This window comes from Coffea arabica, chromosome 11c (assembly GCF_036785885.1).
Source record: "Coffea arabica cultivar ET-39 chromosome 11c, Coffea Arabica ET-39 HiFi, whole genome shotgun sequence".
NCBI classification, from domain to species: Eukaryota; Viridiplantae; Streptophyta; class Magnoliopsida; order Gentianales; family Rubiaceae; genus Coffea; species Coffea arabica.
The window spans coordinates 37,414,420-37,432,291 of NC_092330.1; the positions used below are offsets into that span (position 1 = coordinate 37,414,420).

Consider the following 17,872-nt stretch of genomic DNA (forward strand, 5'->3'; position numbering starts at 1 on the left):
TGCATAAGAAAAATGATGGAATAATGACTATTGCAAAGTAAGATTTATCTACACTGATTTCTTCCTTGCCACAAACAAGGAAGATAAAGAGTTTGTAAGCCTGTGGAAGTTTTTCTCCATAAATACTTCGAATCTAGTGACTTGCACATTCCTCGGCCTATCCTGTCGTTACACTGCATTATTCTTCATTTCAGACAAATTAACTTGAAATTTCTCAATACATTCTATACAAGATCATTTAATTTCTATTCAATCTATAGAGCCCTTTTCAACGCGCCATACATATCTTGAGCTGAAACATTCAAGTCAATAGGCTCGTTTTCTGTAGCTAATTTGCCTTTCGTTGAAGTAATTTTGCCACCAACTTGAAGCCCACCACTGGTTGATGTAAGATCACGATAGCTTTGATGCCTGGTCATTGTTTTTCCCGCAAAAATTCCATCTCTCATTGAAGCCGGAGGCCAAGAAAGTAAACCTTTGCCTTCACTAGATTTTGTTCGTAATAACCATGCACTTTTGTCTTTAGCTGTCTGAAGGGTTTGCAACTTTTTTTCTGTCTTGCTCACTGATGCATTTGCATAATCAGCTTTAGCAGCCTGTATCCGCTTGACATGATTCGCTGAGGGTGCTTCATACAATGTTAACCAGCTGCTTAGTGGATGAACAGGAAGTTGATCATTGGTGGCTGGCGGAAAAAGCTGACATTTTGTGGTTTCTGCTTCTTCAGCTTGCAAGTTCTGCCCATTTATTGTCCATGGAACCTTCGCTTAAGAGCAATTAGAATCTAGTTGTAGTGTAGATGTTGATATTGGTCATATATATCGTGTGTGAGAACAAATTGTATGTGCATTATCTGACATACTCGATTCGTTAGGCTTGCCATACTTTGCTTATAAACTTTTGATTATGGTAATTCAACCAGTCAAATTTTATAGTATAGTTTGCACTTGCATCACAATTGGTTGACTAGAAGCTTATTATAAGATAGGAATTAGACACATGAATAACACTTGTACCTTTGAAGTGTAAATTAACATGCACAAGAATGAAATCGAGAGTCACCGTATTCAATAGACTCAAAATACTTCACTATTAGATAAAAATTGATTGAGAAATTAATATCGAATATAAGCTATACAGCGAGAGGAATGGTTAACGACAATTGTCGCTATTTGTTAGTTTGTGCACATGTTGCTATCTTTTATCAGTGCGTGCAGTCGTTTAGTGTTCAACTAGGGCAAAAGTACAAAAAAAAAAAAAAAAAGCTTATATACTAGATTGTCAAAATCAAAAGTTTGTAGTGTGATTAATCACAAGTTTATCTTTTGGGGAGTACAAAGTAGTATAATCTTATCTTTTAGCAACTTGCCAGGCATCTAAGAAAGGTTAGATATTATTTGCTTTAGGCTGATTTGGGGTTGATGTGATTTATAAAGAAACACTTTTGATATAAGTATTTTTAATAAAAGTGTTTTTAAATTATCAAAAATTGGACTCCTTAATTTATGAAAATTAGTTACCAAATACCTTAAAAGCATTTTTGATGGTTAAAAGAAATGCATTACAACCCCAAATGTGGTCTCAGTCTAACACACATATATGATCACACATTGCATAGCCCTGGGTTAAAAGCCATCATGTAGGTAAAATGTGCGAAATATTGGATTCAACTGTTGCAGAATTGATTGTACAAGAAGGGAAGAATATACTAACGGTGTGAAGCCAGTACACACCATGAAAATAAAATTGTAAAGTTACCGATGGCACTCCATAGCCGGATTGAATTGTCATGTGTGTCTTGACCATTTATGAAAAGTACCATCATTTGGGCTTTAACTATTTAGGTGCAGTACTATTTTAAGAATCCAGTTATCTGCATCGATCTTGGCTTAGAAATTCGAAATTGTGGAATGGAAAAAGGAAAGGACTGCAGCTTTATACAATCTAATATCAGGGTTGTCAATCTTAGGATATCCAGAATAATCTTCTTGCAGTTATATTCCATATTGGAACTTTTCAAAATTAGTTACCGGGCTTGATATATCGATTATAGATTATTGAACAGTCCAAGTAAAGAAAATGGACAATGGACATTTTTCTCATTACTTTGCAATTCTGATTCAACATAGCAGAATCAAGGTTTAAGACTGAAAAAAAGGGTTTAAGAGTGGTATTATTTTCTTTTTAGATAATTAGTGTGAAAGAAACCAAAAAAAAAAAAAGGAAAAAAAGTGAAGTTCGATGACATTATCTAATAAATACCTCAATCTCTTTGCAGCTATTTGTCTGCCCTTCAATCAGTGGGCTCTTTCCTTTGCTCGTTTGGATGCATATTGATGCTCTAAAACGAAATGTTTACGATCTGGAAACTGGAAAATCCTTAAGAAAATTAATTAACATCAGTTTTCTTACCCATTCATCTGCCTTGCAAGATTCCTTCTTTGCTCTTTCTCTTGAATTGCTTCCAACATCATTCCTGCCATGGGAAAAGATGAGAAGAATATATGTACACCAGTAGGCAGAAAACATTTTCAGATATCGGAGGCAGATGTACATAAAGGAGTCTTCTCATGTTGATAATGAAAATTAATGATAAATAAAACAAAAATGAGAGAGATAGAGAGAGAGGGTCATCTTACTACTACCACTCCATGCAGCTTTTGTATAGGCTGCCCCATATACTTCTTGACTTAGCCTGTACTTCTAAAATTAAGAAGGAGAACTTAGTGCTAGTTCAAGCAAACCTGATCTCCAATTCACCTCTTGGAAATATTGGAAATTAGGATACCTGGAGATAACTTTTAATATGGTCTGTAGTAATTTCCTTGATTCCCATAACTTTGACTATATCTTTTGGAGTTGCTTCTACATGCATGGCAAATTTTCTATTTAGCTGAAGAAATTTAAGAACTAAGGAGTATGTTTGCTTCCCAAAATTGTTTTTGATGAAATTAGATTTTTTTTTCCTTACCATATGCTCCTCCAAGCTGATTTACTGCCTTAACGAAGCAATCATGGAGTAATTTGGTCCATTTTAACCTAAACTTCTTCTTGCCTTGGACCTGCCCACCGTACTTTGCTTCCATTCTTCTTTATCGTCTTGAAGTCTTTGTTCTGGCCTCAATATATTTCTGGAGTTTTTGGTTTTTTTTTTTTGGTAGATTGTAAAAAGCATGATATCAGAACATATTGATATCAAACAATTTAGAAGACAACATTGCATATCATGCATATGCATGGAATACTGAAGTTAGGTTTTCTTTTTATAGACTCATTCCCCCATCTCACATAACTCAGATGTTGCCGCAAGAATAATCTTTCTTCTTTTTCTTTATAATGGACCCTACTTTTCTTTTTGATTGTTTTAGTTATTAACTTTTTATTTTCTCAATCTAGAGGGTGTGTTTTCATTTCATTGTTGATTAGCTCCAAGTATTCAGAAGCTAGCAGAAAATCTTGTACACTCACATTTAGTTTACCACGTACTCTTCTGGACCATGATTATTGAAAACTCTTTCTTTTCGTTACATTTCATGTAAACATGTTTTGCCAAGTCCAAAAGAAAAAAAAAAAGTATACCTGCATATTCTGATGTAGCATGTTTGTCCTGATTCCCTAGTCTTATAGTGGATATTTTTGCCTATATTCGGTATTTTCAAATTTTGGATCGCATCCAGTGCAAGAGAATGAGAGATATAGGATAAGGGTTCGGACCAAATATAAAGGACCAACGAGTGGTTCAATTAGTTCTTAATCCTTACACGTTATTTGTTTTATTAATTAGGAAATGTGAATTTACCAATTAATCCGATCCTTATTATTGGATTTGCACCATTAGTTGTTAAAGGTCAGAAGCTTGTTGCTCTTACATACACTAGCTATCGAGGCACACTCGATGCATGTGCAACTTGTCAAAAAATATTTTTAATTGAAAGAATCACAAAAATAGTGCAAGTAAATATAATTATTTTATGTAATATGTAATAAAACTGTATTAGACAGAAATATGTATAATTGGAAGTAAAAAACCGTCAATAAGGAAGAACGTGAGAATTGAAGGGAGGTAATTTTGGTTGAATAGAATTTGTGTATCAGTTGATAATAGAAATAAAGATTAATGGATAATAAACTTAAGGATTAATGGATAACAGAGATAAAGGTAACTTTAGAAACAAACAAAGTTAGAACCAAGTTAACACTTACGTAGGCTTTATCGAGGCACACTCGATGCGTGTATAACTTGTCAAAAAATATTTTTAATTGAAAGAATCACAAAAATAGTGCAAGTAAATATAATTATTTTATGTAATATGTAATAAAACTGTATTAGACAGAAATATGTATAATTGGAAGTAAAAAACCGTCAATAAGGAAGAACGTGAGAATTGAAGGGAGGTAATTTTGGTTGGATAGAATTTGTGTATCAGTTGATAATAGAAATAAAGATTAATGGATAATAAACTTAAGGATTAATGGATAACAGAGATAAAGGTAACTTTAGAAACAAACAAAGTTAGAACCAAGTTAACACTTACGTAGGATTTATCGAGGCACACTCGATGCGTGTATAACTTGTCAAAAAAATATTTTTAATTGAAAGAATTCCAAAAATAGTGCAAGTGAATATAATTATTTTATGTAATATGTAATAACAATGTATTATACAGAAATATGTACAATTGGAAGTAAACAACCGTTAATAAGGAAGAATGTGGGAATTAAAGGGAGGTAATTTTGGTTAGATAGAATTTGTGTATCAGTTGATAATAAAGATAAGAATTAATGGATAATAGAAATAAGGATTAATGAATAACAAAAATAAGGGTAAATTTGGAAACAAACAAAGTTGACACCAAATTAACACCTAGATAGGCTTTATTATTGTAGAGAGGAGACTAGATCGCTGTAAAACATTGCATCTACCTTGAGTTTAATATTTCTAAATATGGGACAATGGTTTTCTTCAGACAATGATCTCGTTAATGTTGGTATTAGGCAATGCTGCTCTTTTTATTAGTGTACCTCTTTTGCCCCATTTTTAGAATCCTTTCTATTTCAGCTAGCTATTTAGAATCTTTGCATTTTGCGGATATGGAGATACCCCAGTGGTCCAACTTAGTGAAAGCAGGTTCTCTTTTCCTATCTAGAGGCACTTTTCTTTTTCTTTCTAATAATGGAAGGATGCCACAAGTGGTTTCTTTCCATTTATTGGAATCAAGAATACATGTGAGGTACTAAGTTCATTAGATGGTTCTACAAAATATGGAATCTCCATTCATGAAAAGCTATAACAAAAAGTCACGAAGATGTTCCTCCTTTAGCGTTCCCAATCCCACTATAATTGAATATATTCTTATCTAGACCTCTTAAGTTTTACTATTGCCCTAATTCACCCATTATAATTAAGGTCCCGTTTGGCAAGTGAGTTTTTTGAGTATTTGTTTAAAATTTTACTATAACTTACTGTAGAAGTTGTAGAAAAAATTTTTGAAGTGTGTAAATTTTTGGATATTTTAAAGTGTATAATTTAAAATTTTTGAGAAGTTTTTTGAGATTACTGTAATTAAGGTTGTTAAAAAATTTGTAACAGATAAACTTGGCCAAAAACTTGCTTGGCAAACAAGGCCTTGAAAAATGTTATCGTTTTGGAAAAAAAAAAAAACAAGGCCTTGAAACCCGGCAAAAATAACTCGTATGATTTTGAAAAGTTACCTCAAAAGCCTCTCTTACTTCTTAATTTAAATAAAGTGTCATACAAGTACTCCAATTATTATAGTACCCTTGTACTTATTTAGAAAACTATTTTAAAGCTTAAGAATACTAGCATCCTCAATTTAAACCACTAGTAGTGCTAAGGGCTAGTGATCAAGGAGTTGAACACTTGCTTGGTAGATCAGGATTCAATCTTGGTTGGCAGGATCGGAGTAGGGAGGTAATAGGCAAGTTAGGGGAAGTCCAAAAAAAAAAAAAAAAAAAACTATCATCCTCAATTTAAGACCTTGGCATGCCAAAAGTGAAGTACTCCACTCATAATTAACAAATTGCAATTGATTAATAATTTGGAAGTCTCTCGCAATTCTGTGCTATCAAAAACACTTTTTGGCAAGAGATGATATTACAAAATCATCAATCGTTGATCAAGATACAATTAGTTCTATAATTAGTTCAACAACTTGCACATAAATGGCCGGAGGGAAGAAATGGGAAGGCCTCACTCATTCTCATACATGTGAGTAGCAAATTATCAGTACCTCAGCCAATGATTTTTCACCCAAAAAATAAACCAAATGTCCATTTTATGAATAACGAAAAAAATTGTGAGGTACAAAGTGGTAGAAATCTTTGTGAGGGGCAAAGCAAGACATGGCTAGACTTCAAAGTGACACTGGTGGAATTTTGCTTTATTAACGGCACTAGTCTGTCAAACTAGGTATATTTTTTTGGCAAGTTTGAGACAGCATGCTCATCTATTTCAGAAAGCAAAAAGAAAAGGGCATACAGAAAAGGGGTGACCGTGATTCGTGAGCCCAGGAAAATATCTTTGTTCACTTTCTTTATACATGCTAGAGTCACTAAACCTTTTTTGCTGCTTTTTTTTTTTTTTTTCCCCATTAGTGAAGATTCGCTTGTTTTTTGCATTTAACTTAACAGAGCAAGGTCTTGGTATAGTTGGAATTTTTGTACAATTATCTAGTTATTCTACTCTTTATATGATATGATATACATTTTTTTTGATTTTGTTATACCTATAAATTTTGTTCATGTACACTAATTTAATATATAAATACAACCGCGTAACGTACTCTAAATTATGGACGAAATAAAATCACTATACCCAACCATACCTCTATCCCTAACTCAAAATACCCCTGAGAAAAGATAGACAAGGATAGAGAAGAACGATTTCTTCTGCGAAGAGACTACCCTTTCATTTGGGATTGGCATATGCAATTGGCTTTTACAATTGTTTAACCCTTGATTCGTTAACTATGGCCTATGGGCACCACGGCCAACCCCATGCTAACAAACACATGTTTACGTATGGACAGAGACTAGATAACGGCAAATAGATATCTCTTGTGCATTGAAATGGGGCTTCCTATTGAGTGTTGAAATGCCAATCAGCTTTCCAGTCCCTCCCATTTTTGGCCAACACATGGATAACATCACCATAAATATAAATTACAAGGGGAACAGATCTTCTATCTCGTTTTTTGTGCCACTCTCGATTCTATTTTTTATTATATTGTTATTTGTTATTTATAAGTATCATATTTTAGTTATTTTTTGTTTCCTTAAAATCCAATAGCTATTAATTAAGTAATACACAAAATTTAACAAACTCAAAAAATTAAAATGCATAAAAAAAAGATTTTTAAATTTTCTATTATATATTGCTCTTTTAGGATTATTGTATTTATTTTTGTTCAGTTAATAGTTATTTAATTTTAAGGAAACAAAAACAGACTAAAATATGATGTTTATGAAGGAGAAATAGTAATATAATAAAAAATGGGACAGAGAGTGGCTCAAAGAGCGAAATCAAAGAATGAGACAAATGCAAAAAATTAAAATACATAAAAAAATGAGATTTTTAAATTTTCTATTATATATTGCTCTTTTAAGACTATTGTATTTATTTTTATTCAATTAATAGTTATTGAATTTTGAGGAAAGAAAACAAACTAAAATATTATGTTTATGAAGGAGAAATAGTAATGCATAAAAAGTGGGACAGAGAGTGGCTCAAAAAATGGAACTAAAGATCTGATGTGCATAGAAATTTTGCAAATGATAAAAAGACGATTTCAAATAAGCCAACAAAGGTAGGGTGAAAGTTTGACTTTTTGTGCTTCAATTTCATCTCTTTTTATTTTTTTTCTTTTTGTTTAGTTTTTTTTTGCAACATAAATTTAGAAACCTAATAATTCATTTTTGTAAAATTAAGAACAAAAGTGTGACCAATTTTGTACCTTGATTTTTTTTAATGGATTTAAAAGATGCATAATACTGTCAAGGTAGTTAAAGTAACTTATATTTATACTTTTATGTTTTTTTTTAACTACATAAAGATAGTAGGTTCCCAATTTCTAAACCAAACCAAATCAAGACTTTTATGGCTAAAAAAGGGATAACAATTATAAGCTTGAAGCTTTTTATCCTCTAGAAAATGACAAACTGAAATGAAAAATACAATTTATTTTGGAAGTAAACATAGAATAATAAAATTTTTAAGACTTGTAAAAAAAGAAAATACATAAAAATAAATTCAAAAAAATCAACAAAACAAGCAAGTAGTCTCTAGGTGAATTTTAAACAAATCTCTTAATTAAACAAATTGTATGTGCTTGGTTCACTAGGTTTTCTTTTTCCTTTATTTGATGAATGAATTTAACAAACTTCTCGTGACTTTTGAAAACACTAGTCAAAACTAAATTAATGATTTTAATGTGAAACCACATTGAAAACTAAAATTGTTTGAAGTTGCAATATAAGAATGTTTTCAATTGAAATGATAATTTCTTTATTAGATCTTACATTTGTTTTGTCTTTAATATATTTTCTCAAATCATTGAAGATTTTAATATGAGTTAAAATTTTTGTAGTTCTAAATTGCTCTTCTAAGTGCCAGCAAAAGATTTGTGATGTTTATTATTAGGGAAAAGGTTACATGTGTCATTTAACATGTGAATTCCTTAAAAATAACTTTTCAAAATATGAAATAATTAATCCATGAATAAACAAATTATTTCTTATCTATATTAACATGCACACAATAGAAAATCCCTAAGTTTAATTAATTAAATTCAGTCAAACATCTGATTAACCAAATGCTTTGCAATTTCACCCCTAGCTATGAAATTGAAATTACTTGTGACATAATGAAGAATAATTGCTAAATTCCTAATCATGATGCGGAGAGAATACTATTGTATGATACAAGTTTATGATTTTGACATCTTCGATTGTTTATGAACCTAAGTAAACAACATATAAAGTAAGGCATGCCATAAAATTTTGAGAATTGAAATGCAGGTATGTCACGAATTTATATTTAGTTATATGTGCAGAATTGTATGAAGATTATTGAATTAAAATTGGAATGATGATGATGGGCTGTACAATTATTGGGAAGTAAGAATAAGTAATACAAGTATTTAGAACTGCAAAAGTTTGAGTAATACAAACAAGTATTACCAATGGGTTGGTGTATTAATATAGTGTTGGCATGGTCATTCCTGTGGATAAGCAAGCAATATAATTAGACCATTCATCCAGGCATTTGCATGGACATCTTTTATCTTCGAATTTTAATTTTCCTAAAAACATGTACTAAACATAAAACGTGCTCTGAAAGTCACACAGAATAAGAATAATTCACTCATATACTACTATTTAATGATTACTTTCCAATGAATTTTAACCCTTGGTTCAATGGTGACATGTTAAGAATTATAGTAGTGTAAAGAAAAGATTGTAGTAATAAGTAAAGTTCCTTTAACAGAAAATGAACAAATGGATATCCACCGAAACATCAGGTGAATGTGATTGTAAAAAACTAGTGATTGATTTTGAACTTTGTACTTAGAAGATATCTTTTCCTTTTTTGTAAGTTATATAATGGATGAAATTCGCTGAAATATGCAACTTTTCTGTAGACTTTTCAAGATATTCTAGCACCAGGATAAACAACATAGTTGTTGAATAAATCTAATTATTAGGAGTTGTTCCACATTTTTAGTATTTGGTTATTTCTAGTTTGTTAGAATTTTCGAATTCATGTTAAGATTGTTTAGGAGATTTGTTAGTAGAAGATTGTGTTGAGTTGTTAACAAATATTTTTTGGTTAAGATTTGTTAGGAGATATTTGTTGTTGGCTTGTTATTCTACTTCTATAAGGTATCGTTTCTTAGTTTATATCTAAATAAACCAACAAGTGGTACCAGAAGCATATATCTTAAAAGCATATGTTATATTTTAGAGTGACTATATTCGATGAGAATATAGTTCAAACCCATAACAAGAAAGAATTTTTTGTCAAATGTTTCATCTTTTAGTGGTTAAACTTACCAAATTTGGGCCATTAAGTTCTGGACTTATTTGGTAGTCAATGATTTATGGGATATGGTAGAAACAAATTTTGTTTCACTGCTATTTAAACAACTGCTAGATATAGAAATCATAAAGTTACAGTTAGACAGAGATCCAAAACCAATATTCACGTATCATTTTCTGATGGTGTTTTCACAAGGATAATGGCTTATGATTTGATTGAAATAAACTATTCTCAATTAAAATGAAAGAAAAGGTTTCGTTATGAATTGGTCAGATTTTGACAATTCTAAAGTGAAACATGATGAAATAAAAAATTCAAATACTGATAAAATTTAGGAGGAGATCATTGATAAACCAATCAACGGAGCCTATATTGTGATGATTCATGAAAAATCCAAGGATGATAGTGATGACAAAATTTGTGAAGAACCATACAGAAGTTTTAGAAGTTGTTTTATATATCTCATAACAAGCATTTTATGTGTTATATATTTTCTGTAGAGGTTCAAATATTGTAGAAGGGTATTCCACTTTGAACCTATAAGAGGTTCATTTGGATACATCAAAAACCATCTTTTATTTGGAGTTTGGTATGAGAAGTCAAAAGAAGTGATTTCTTACAAGCAGCTTGCATAACAAGCTAAAAGGAGAAGTTTATTGCAAAACTAATTATCACTTGCAGAACTTCTTATAAAAGTCTTGTCCATAACAAGGTTCAAAGATTTGAGAAGATAATTCAAAATCTGCAGTAAAAATAGCAAGGAGAAGTGTCGGAATATGCAGCTTCTCTGCAGATTTTTCTAGGCTTTCTAGCACTAGGATAAATAAAATAGTTGTCGACTAAATCTAATTAATAGGAGTTGTTCCACATTTTTACTATTTGGTTACTTCTAATTTATTAGAAATTTCAGAATTTGTTAATATTGTCTAGGAGATTTGTTAGCAAAAGATTGTATTGAAATGTTAACAAGTATTTTTTGCTTAAGATTTGTTAGGAGATATTTATGGATAGTTTGTTATTCTACCTTTATAAAAGGGAAAATTGATGAATGAAATTAAGTCATTTATTTTGTAACACTAACTAAGGCATTATTTCTTAGTTTATGCCCTAAAAAACTAACAAAATTGATTAGAACTTTACCAATTTATAATCAACTAATTATAAAGAAAAAATATGTATAGTTTTTCCATTTTTTTTTATGAAATCGAGGTTAGACATCCTAGATGGAATATAAAAAATAAAAAAGAGACAAATGAATATAGAATGTGTACATGCAGTTACCCTTAAAAATATTTTAAAAGAACTAATGGTTGTGAAAATTTTCATTTACTCAAATAACAGAAATTTGAAAAAAGAAAACTAATTTGGGAGGGAGTATTTTATTAAGTTAAAGAAAAACCATTAAAAATTTTTGTTTATTGTATGGCAATTTTTGGGGACCAATTAATTTTGCATCCGAACCCTACGTCTTCCTTACACGCATCCACTTCTTATATTAGGGGCTTCCCCCACAGGCAGATCCGTCCACTCTACACGTAACCATCTGTTTCCATCTTTGTGTGATCCAATAGAACGAGGTGGTCTCAAGAATCTATACTGAAGTTATCCTCTAACCTGTAAGACCTTTTTACAGCATCTGTACAAAGTTTCTCAAAAGCTAGTTTCTAACAATAAAGAGTTTGGGAATCAAATTCAACATCAATCACCAAGTGGTGGACTATTCTAAGATTCTTGTTAGAAAATTTTTTAGAATCACATTAGAAAAAGTTAAGATGATCAATTTATTATAATTGAAGAAAAGCTTAATACCATAATTGGACTTTGGCATGGTGACTAATCAAAATTTTTTCGTGTTTAATTTGCATAGTGAATCAAAGTAACCATTGCATGCAGTTCAATTACTGTCTAAACGTTCTGGGGAAATGGCTATAGAACCACATTATGTCATTTCATTGACACCAAGAAACTCTATAACATCCCTACTTGAGATGATAAGATCTGAACCACAGTTTATCAAGCAGAAATGAACAAAATTTTTCAAGCCTTTTTCTATTTTGTGCCCTAAGGATACCGAAAAAACATACAAAATCGAAGTATTTGTCCTGCTAGACACTTCAAACACAATAATCTACCCCTTGAATCGAGAAACTTTAGCTAACGAAATCCAAACTTTTCTTTGTGGCATACAAATTCAAACTTTTCTTATCATGTGTCTTTGTGGCATGAAGCAAAAGAACTTATTATTCGTTTATTCTTTTTTTTTAAACAAGGGCCACATGATGGACAGAATTATCTATTTCTCTCTTTTATCTTTTCATATAATTGATTCACAGCACAGATGATTGCGTTACAGATGCACTACATGGGCAGAGTTACAGCAATAATTAATTTTCACGGGCTGGTCCTTTCACGGGCTGGTCCTCTTGTTCTGTGCTCAGAATTCTCCATGTAGACTAATTATTCTGGTAGAATATTATTTGTGTTTCCAAAATCTGATTTAGCTGATAGAAATATTAGGCAAGCAATCCTAATGTCTTCAACTCTCAACTCCTCCCTTCTTCTCTTCTTCTTCTTCTGAGGCCTACTACATTGTAGACTAGCTCGCTATTCGTTCCACGTGAGATAACAACGTTGAATCAAGTTCCGCATTAACAGGGCTTAGCTTAAGTCTCAATTGGATTTAGTCCGGCCAGACATTAATTCTTAAGGTCAAGTAGGGGTGGAGAGCAGCATTGTTTATGGAAGAAGATATGGAGGCTGAAACTGAAGCATAAACTCAAGCACTTCCTGTGGAGATGCCTCAAAAGGAGCTCTACCTACCAATGAACTAATGTTCAAGAGAACTCAAAAAGGAGTACCCTGGAGCAAGCAGTGTGGCAATGAGATTGAAACTATGGAACATGTGTTACTGAACTGTCCAAAGGCTGAAGAAATATGGAAATTTACTCCTATTAAATGGGATGTTTGGAAGGGAAAAAATGGAATTTCTGGGAATGGTGGGAAGGAGTAATGACTGCGAAGAAAAGGAAAGATGGAAACTAGCACATTGCACTACGGTTAACATATTGTGGACAATCTGGAAAGGAAGGAATAATTTTCCGTTCAATGGTAGCAGATGTCACTTTGTGGATGCTGTACATAAAGCATGGAGAGAACGGGAAGAATATGACAGGCTGGGATGGGAAAGTACAAAAGAAAGCAAGGAATCAAGAAGTCTGGAAAGGAGCATAAAGGATGAAACCGGAGTGGACAGACACACGGTAATGATATATGTGGCAGCGAGCAAGAACAGAATTGGAAGCAAAACTGGGATCGGTATTTCTGCACATAGCTGGGAGGGAGAACTCAAAGCATTATGAGCTCGACCTGAAAATAAGGGTGGAACACCAGAGTTGGAGATGGCCGAGGCAAATCAAAGTTATACCTGAAGGTACGAGATGGATAGAATTGCTGAGAAACAAGAATGCAGACTATGCAACATTGGGAACATTACTCGAGGACATTTTATCCTTGCAGCATTTTTTTTTTCCATACGTGCTCCTTTCAGAGTGCAGATAAGGAAGTGGATCAAATAGCAGAAAATATAGCGTAATATGCTGTTAACTTATTACGTGAAGTGTTACGGAGTGAGAATTTTCCACAGTGGCTTGTAAATAGGCAGTAGAGTGGCTCTCTACTGTTTTGACAATCTTGACATTTGTTCGGGATACTGATGTAAAGCTTTTTTGATTAATGAAATGTTATCGTTTTCAAAAAAAAAAAATTTTTTTTTCCACGAATCGACCGCCGGCAAAGCGGTCCGTTTTTAACGTAACTAAAAGTTTTCTCTATTTCTCCTATGCAATGCATGTTCAGCCCATCTCTTCTTCCCAAGCCCTTTCCCTTATCATCGGGCCAGTTCCCCTTTACTTCTTCTGTCATTGTTTCTCCCAACAAAATTATATATATATATATATATAGTTATATATATATATATATATATATATATATATATATATATATATATATATATATATATATATATGAAGCAGTGATGTATGACAACAACAAACACTGAACTTAATTTGCTGGGAAGATGAATTATGCCTTAACTGATAAGACACTTCATCTATGATAATAATAGTTTTTTATGCTTCACGTGTAATATTGATAATTCCCTACTTCGAGTCATCAAAAGATAGACGGAGGTTCATTATAGATGATCATTTTTCAAATAAAGAAAAATAAATAAAAACTCTCAATTTGTTGGGAAATATCTAATCACCATATGCCTTTCTTGGAAATTTCGGCGAGTCATGCCTTTCTCATCACGGTAAGCAACAACCAAACAAACTTCTACTTTCTAGTATAGCTTGTAAACTTAATTGTTTAGTGCTGCCAAGATGTTCCTCCAAAAAATATGAAGACAAATGACATCCTAGATTGTTTGAATATAGGCAACAATTACCAAAATAACCTAGTCCAGCAAAAATAACCATGCATACAACTTTGCTATAATTAGTCCTAGGTAATTTGTCTAACTTTTTTCATTGTATAAATAAATTGAAGTTGACATTACTAATTTACTTATAGATACCTTGTAATCTTACAATCCTCCCAGTGGTTTCGTTCATTCGCAGGATTCATACATATAAAGAACCTCACTCTCTGCCCGCTGGCTCGATATCTTCAGCTGAAGCATTCAAGTCAAAAGGTTTATGCTTTGTACACAACTTGCAATCTTCGGTGGCAAATGTGTTTTCAATTTCAGTCGTCATTTCTATCTCATTAAATGACAACTCTTTTTCTGCATAATCATCTTTACCTTCTGCTGCCTGATTTCCTTGAATTCTTTGGCGTACTTGACACAAACTTACTTCGCTAGTTAAGGGATGAATAGTTGGCTGATCACTGCTACTGGCTGGTTCATATAGCTGATGTTTTGAACCTTGTGCTTCCTGCGAACGGGAGTTCTGTTCAATTCTTGTCTTTGAGGACCAGCCCTGAAGTACATTTAGGTCTGTATCCTGCAATTTCTTCTGTAAATTGTTTTAGTGCAACATAGAGGATCAAAATCTGGTAGGTTTTCTGAAGTATAATCCAATGCACGTAATCTGTAACAACTTGAAGGGCGTTTTAGAAAGGTTTAGAGATTTACTGTATGTTAACTCAGTGACTGTCATTATCCCTTTCTGTATTATATATCATGGATTCAAAACCTACGACTTTAGCATGAAAGCAAGAAAGAGAATCGCAGCTTTGGATGATGCAATTGATCTCAGGCTAGTCAAATTGAGAATCCAGCATAAATAATTTCTATCCTTCCACCTTCTGTTCTTGGGTTATTATCACAAATCAGGTACATGATCTTCTAGCACTTGAGATTTCGCACGTTTAACCTTGTTAATCAGGATTTCAAGTATTTTGAGGAGATATTACACATGAAGCACTGATATGTGCAATCCAGTGACATTAAATTTGCTATATACCTCATTTCTTTTGTTGAATTGGCTCTTCTCTTCAATCAGTAAGCTCTTTCCTTTGCTTGTTAAAGGTATATACCTTGATGTTGCAAGTTAATCTGTTAGCTTATTGTTGATGGAAAGTTTAAATTCCATAAATATGAAAACTGTTTGCCTTACTGATCAATTGTCTGGCATCCAATAGCTCTTCTATGCGTATTCTCTTCCTTTACTTCAAGTATCATAACTTGAAGTGGTGCATAGTCCAAGAAAAGCGTATTATCAGTTAATAACAACAATGCAGCAACAATAATTACAATGATGATGAAGAAATGAAGCTGAGTATGGAAAAGGAATGGTTCTCTCTTCTCTGTTACATACATGCCAGTGGAGATCGACAAGTCATTAAAGTAATCTTGACATTTCTGATTCAGTATGATTTAAAGATAAGTAAAGATATTGCAGAAAATCTTCCTACCATTGCTCTTTGCTCTTTGCTCTTGCATGGAACTCTTTTCTTATCCTGTATTTCTGGAATGAAGACAGCATTAACATCTGGCAAGGGTGAGATTACAACCAAATTGTTTTTGTGTATTTAGGCATAGGGTTGGAAGTTTACCTGCAGATGGCTTTTTATATGTTCTGATGTTATTCACTTGATGCCCATTATCTTTTGTATCTCTTTTGGAGTTGCTTCTGCTCATGCATGCCACAGTTTCCATTAGATTGAATAGTTCTAAGTACAAAGGGCTTTTTTGGTGTGATTCTGTTTAGAGTGCACAAGTTATTAACATTGTTTAGCAATTATTTCTTAGATATACTAAAGGCTGAGATCTTTGTTAAGAAAAAGGATACGTACGCTCAACCTTTGTGAAATGTGATTCTGTAATATTATTCTTTCAAAGGTTGTATTCGAGAAGCAGCAGCAAGCTGGCCTAGAAAATGTTCTGTTATGTGATTTTGTACTTACCATATGTTCCTCCAAGTTGATAAACTGCCTTCAGGAATCGATCATGGAGCTCTGCTGACCATTTTAATCTAGGCTTTTTTTCATTTTGGAGATCCTGCCCATTTTCCATGGCTTTTGCCTCCATTCTGAGCGCTTCTCGGTTTTTTGCAGTCACAAGTGGAACAACTGAAATTGGGATCTTCTTCCCATATTCATGGTAAAATGCTTAATATCGAAACATTCACTCACAGGTTTGACTTACAAAGAATCTCTCTTAAATTGATGAGCTTTTGTCATTCACGTACCAATATTGGTTAGGGCATGAATTGATCAACACCAAAATTTCTCTTTTCGCTTCTTAATTTACTACCCCTCTCATAACGAAAAGTAAAGGAAGCTTTTTCTGCACTCAATTCTTCCGTTTTTGGTTTAGTTCTATTTTCCTTGTAATCCTCCATTTTTATATAACATTTCTATAAAGCTTTCCACCAGTGTCCAATGTTCACCAAGAATAAACTTTCTTGCTTTCCTTTACAATTATTCCTGCCTTTTTTTATTTAACTTTTTTGGTACACATCTCCTTTAGGTTGATGAATCTAAACCACAGCTGTTTCTCGATGGACTAAAAGTATGAGTATTACTCAAAAGTTTGGCCTATATTTGGCACTAGAAAATGTTAGATCTGATCCTAAAAAATTGACAAAAGAAATTTTGGCAATCTCAAAAAAGACAAATAACAAAGCAAAAGCAAATAAAACACGAACACAAGAATTTACGTGATTCGATTGACAAAAGAATTTTTAAATCCCAAAAAAGACAAATAACAAAACAAAAATTAGTAAAATAGGAACATAGAAATTTACGTAACAAAGTAAAAATAGGAAAAATAGGAACACGGAAATTTATATAATTCGGTCAAATTGACCTACATCCACCGGGGGGGAGGAGGAGCAAAATTTCACTATAAAAAAGAGAGTACAAATGCCTTAGAAAAGTATTTTTAGATCCAAAATATCTAATACTTGAAACACAAGAGAGTCCAAAAATATTTTATTAAACAAAAGGTTTAATGACTCAAAGACTCAAATAACCTGCTAAATCTCTCTTGATTTGGTGTCTATGATTCTTGTTATTCTTGGTTTTGATGATCACAAAAGTTCGTTGAAATGTTTATACAGACCAAGAAAGTGAACACTTTGATCAGGCCTGATGGAACAAGGAAAGCATATGTTTGATTGACTCCAGTCTACGATGCTTTGGATGTGGCAAACAAGATTGGAATAATATAAACAAATTTAGTCATTGTTTTGTTCCGATCAAAGATACTGTCTTTTAAGTATGTCAATTTTGTTATTCTCGGTACTTTGAAATGTTTATCTAACCTTCTTCAAATATAAGTGTTTTTGCCTATCAAAGAATCAGATA

At 32.4% G+C, this 17,872-nt stretch overlaps 2 protein-coding genes across 5 annotated transcripts; both read right to left on the reverse strand.

Moving 5' to 3' along the window:
• LOC113716560 (uncharacterized) lies at positions 1–3,215 on the reverse strand. 4 transcript variants are annotated; one of them, XM_072070249.1, is made up of 6 exons: positions 2,972–3,215; positions 2,789–2,865; positions 2,646–2,700; positions 2,413–2,476; positions 2,263–2,341; positions 1–761 (listed from the first exon to the last, which is right to left on the reverse strand). In XM_072070249.1, exons 1-6 carry the CDS (start codon positions 3,084–3,086, stop codon positions 255–257), a joined length of 897 nt encoding a protein of 298 aa, XP_071926350.1. In that variant the 5' UTR covers positions 3,087–3,215; the 3' UTR covers positions 1–254. The 4 variants fall into 4 exon arrangements, with proteins under 4 accessions (XP_071926350.1, XP_071926348.1, XP_071926349.1 ...); XM_072070247.1 differs by having other exon boundaries at positions 2,640–2,700; XM_072070248.1 differs by having other exon boundaries at positions 2,646–2,703.
• Positions 3,216–14,565: 11,350 nt separating this feature from the next.
• LOC140016722 (uncharacterized) lies at positions 14,566–17,289 on the reverse strand. Its single transcript, XM_072070323.1, has 3 exons — positions 15,679–17,289; positions 15,526–15,598; positions 14,566–15,075 (listed from the first exon to the last, which is right to left on the reverse strand). The coding sequence occupies exons 1-3, from the start codon at positions 15,879–15,881 to the stop codon at positions 14,698–14,700; spliced, it is 654 nt and encodes a 217-aa protein (XP_071926424.1). The 5' UTR covers positions 15,882–17,289; the 3' UTR covers positions 14,566–14,697.
• Positions 17,290–17,872: the final 583 nt, after the last annotated feature.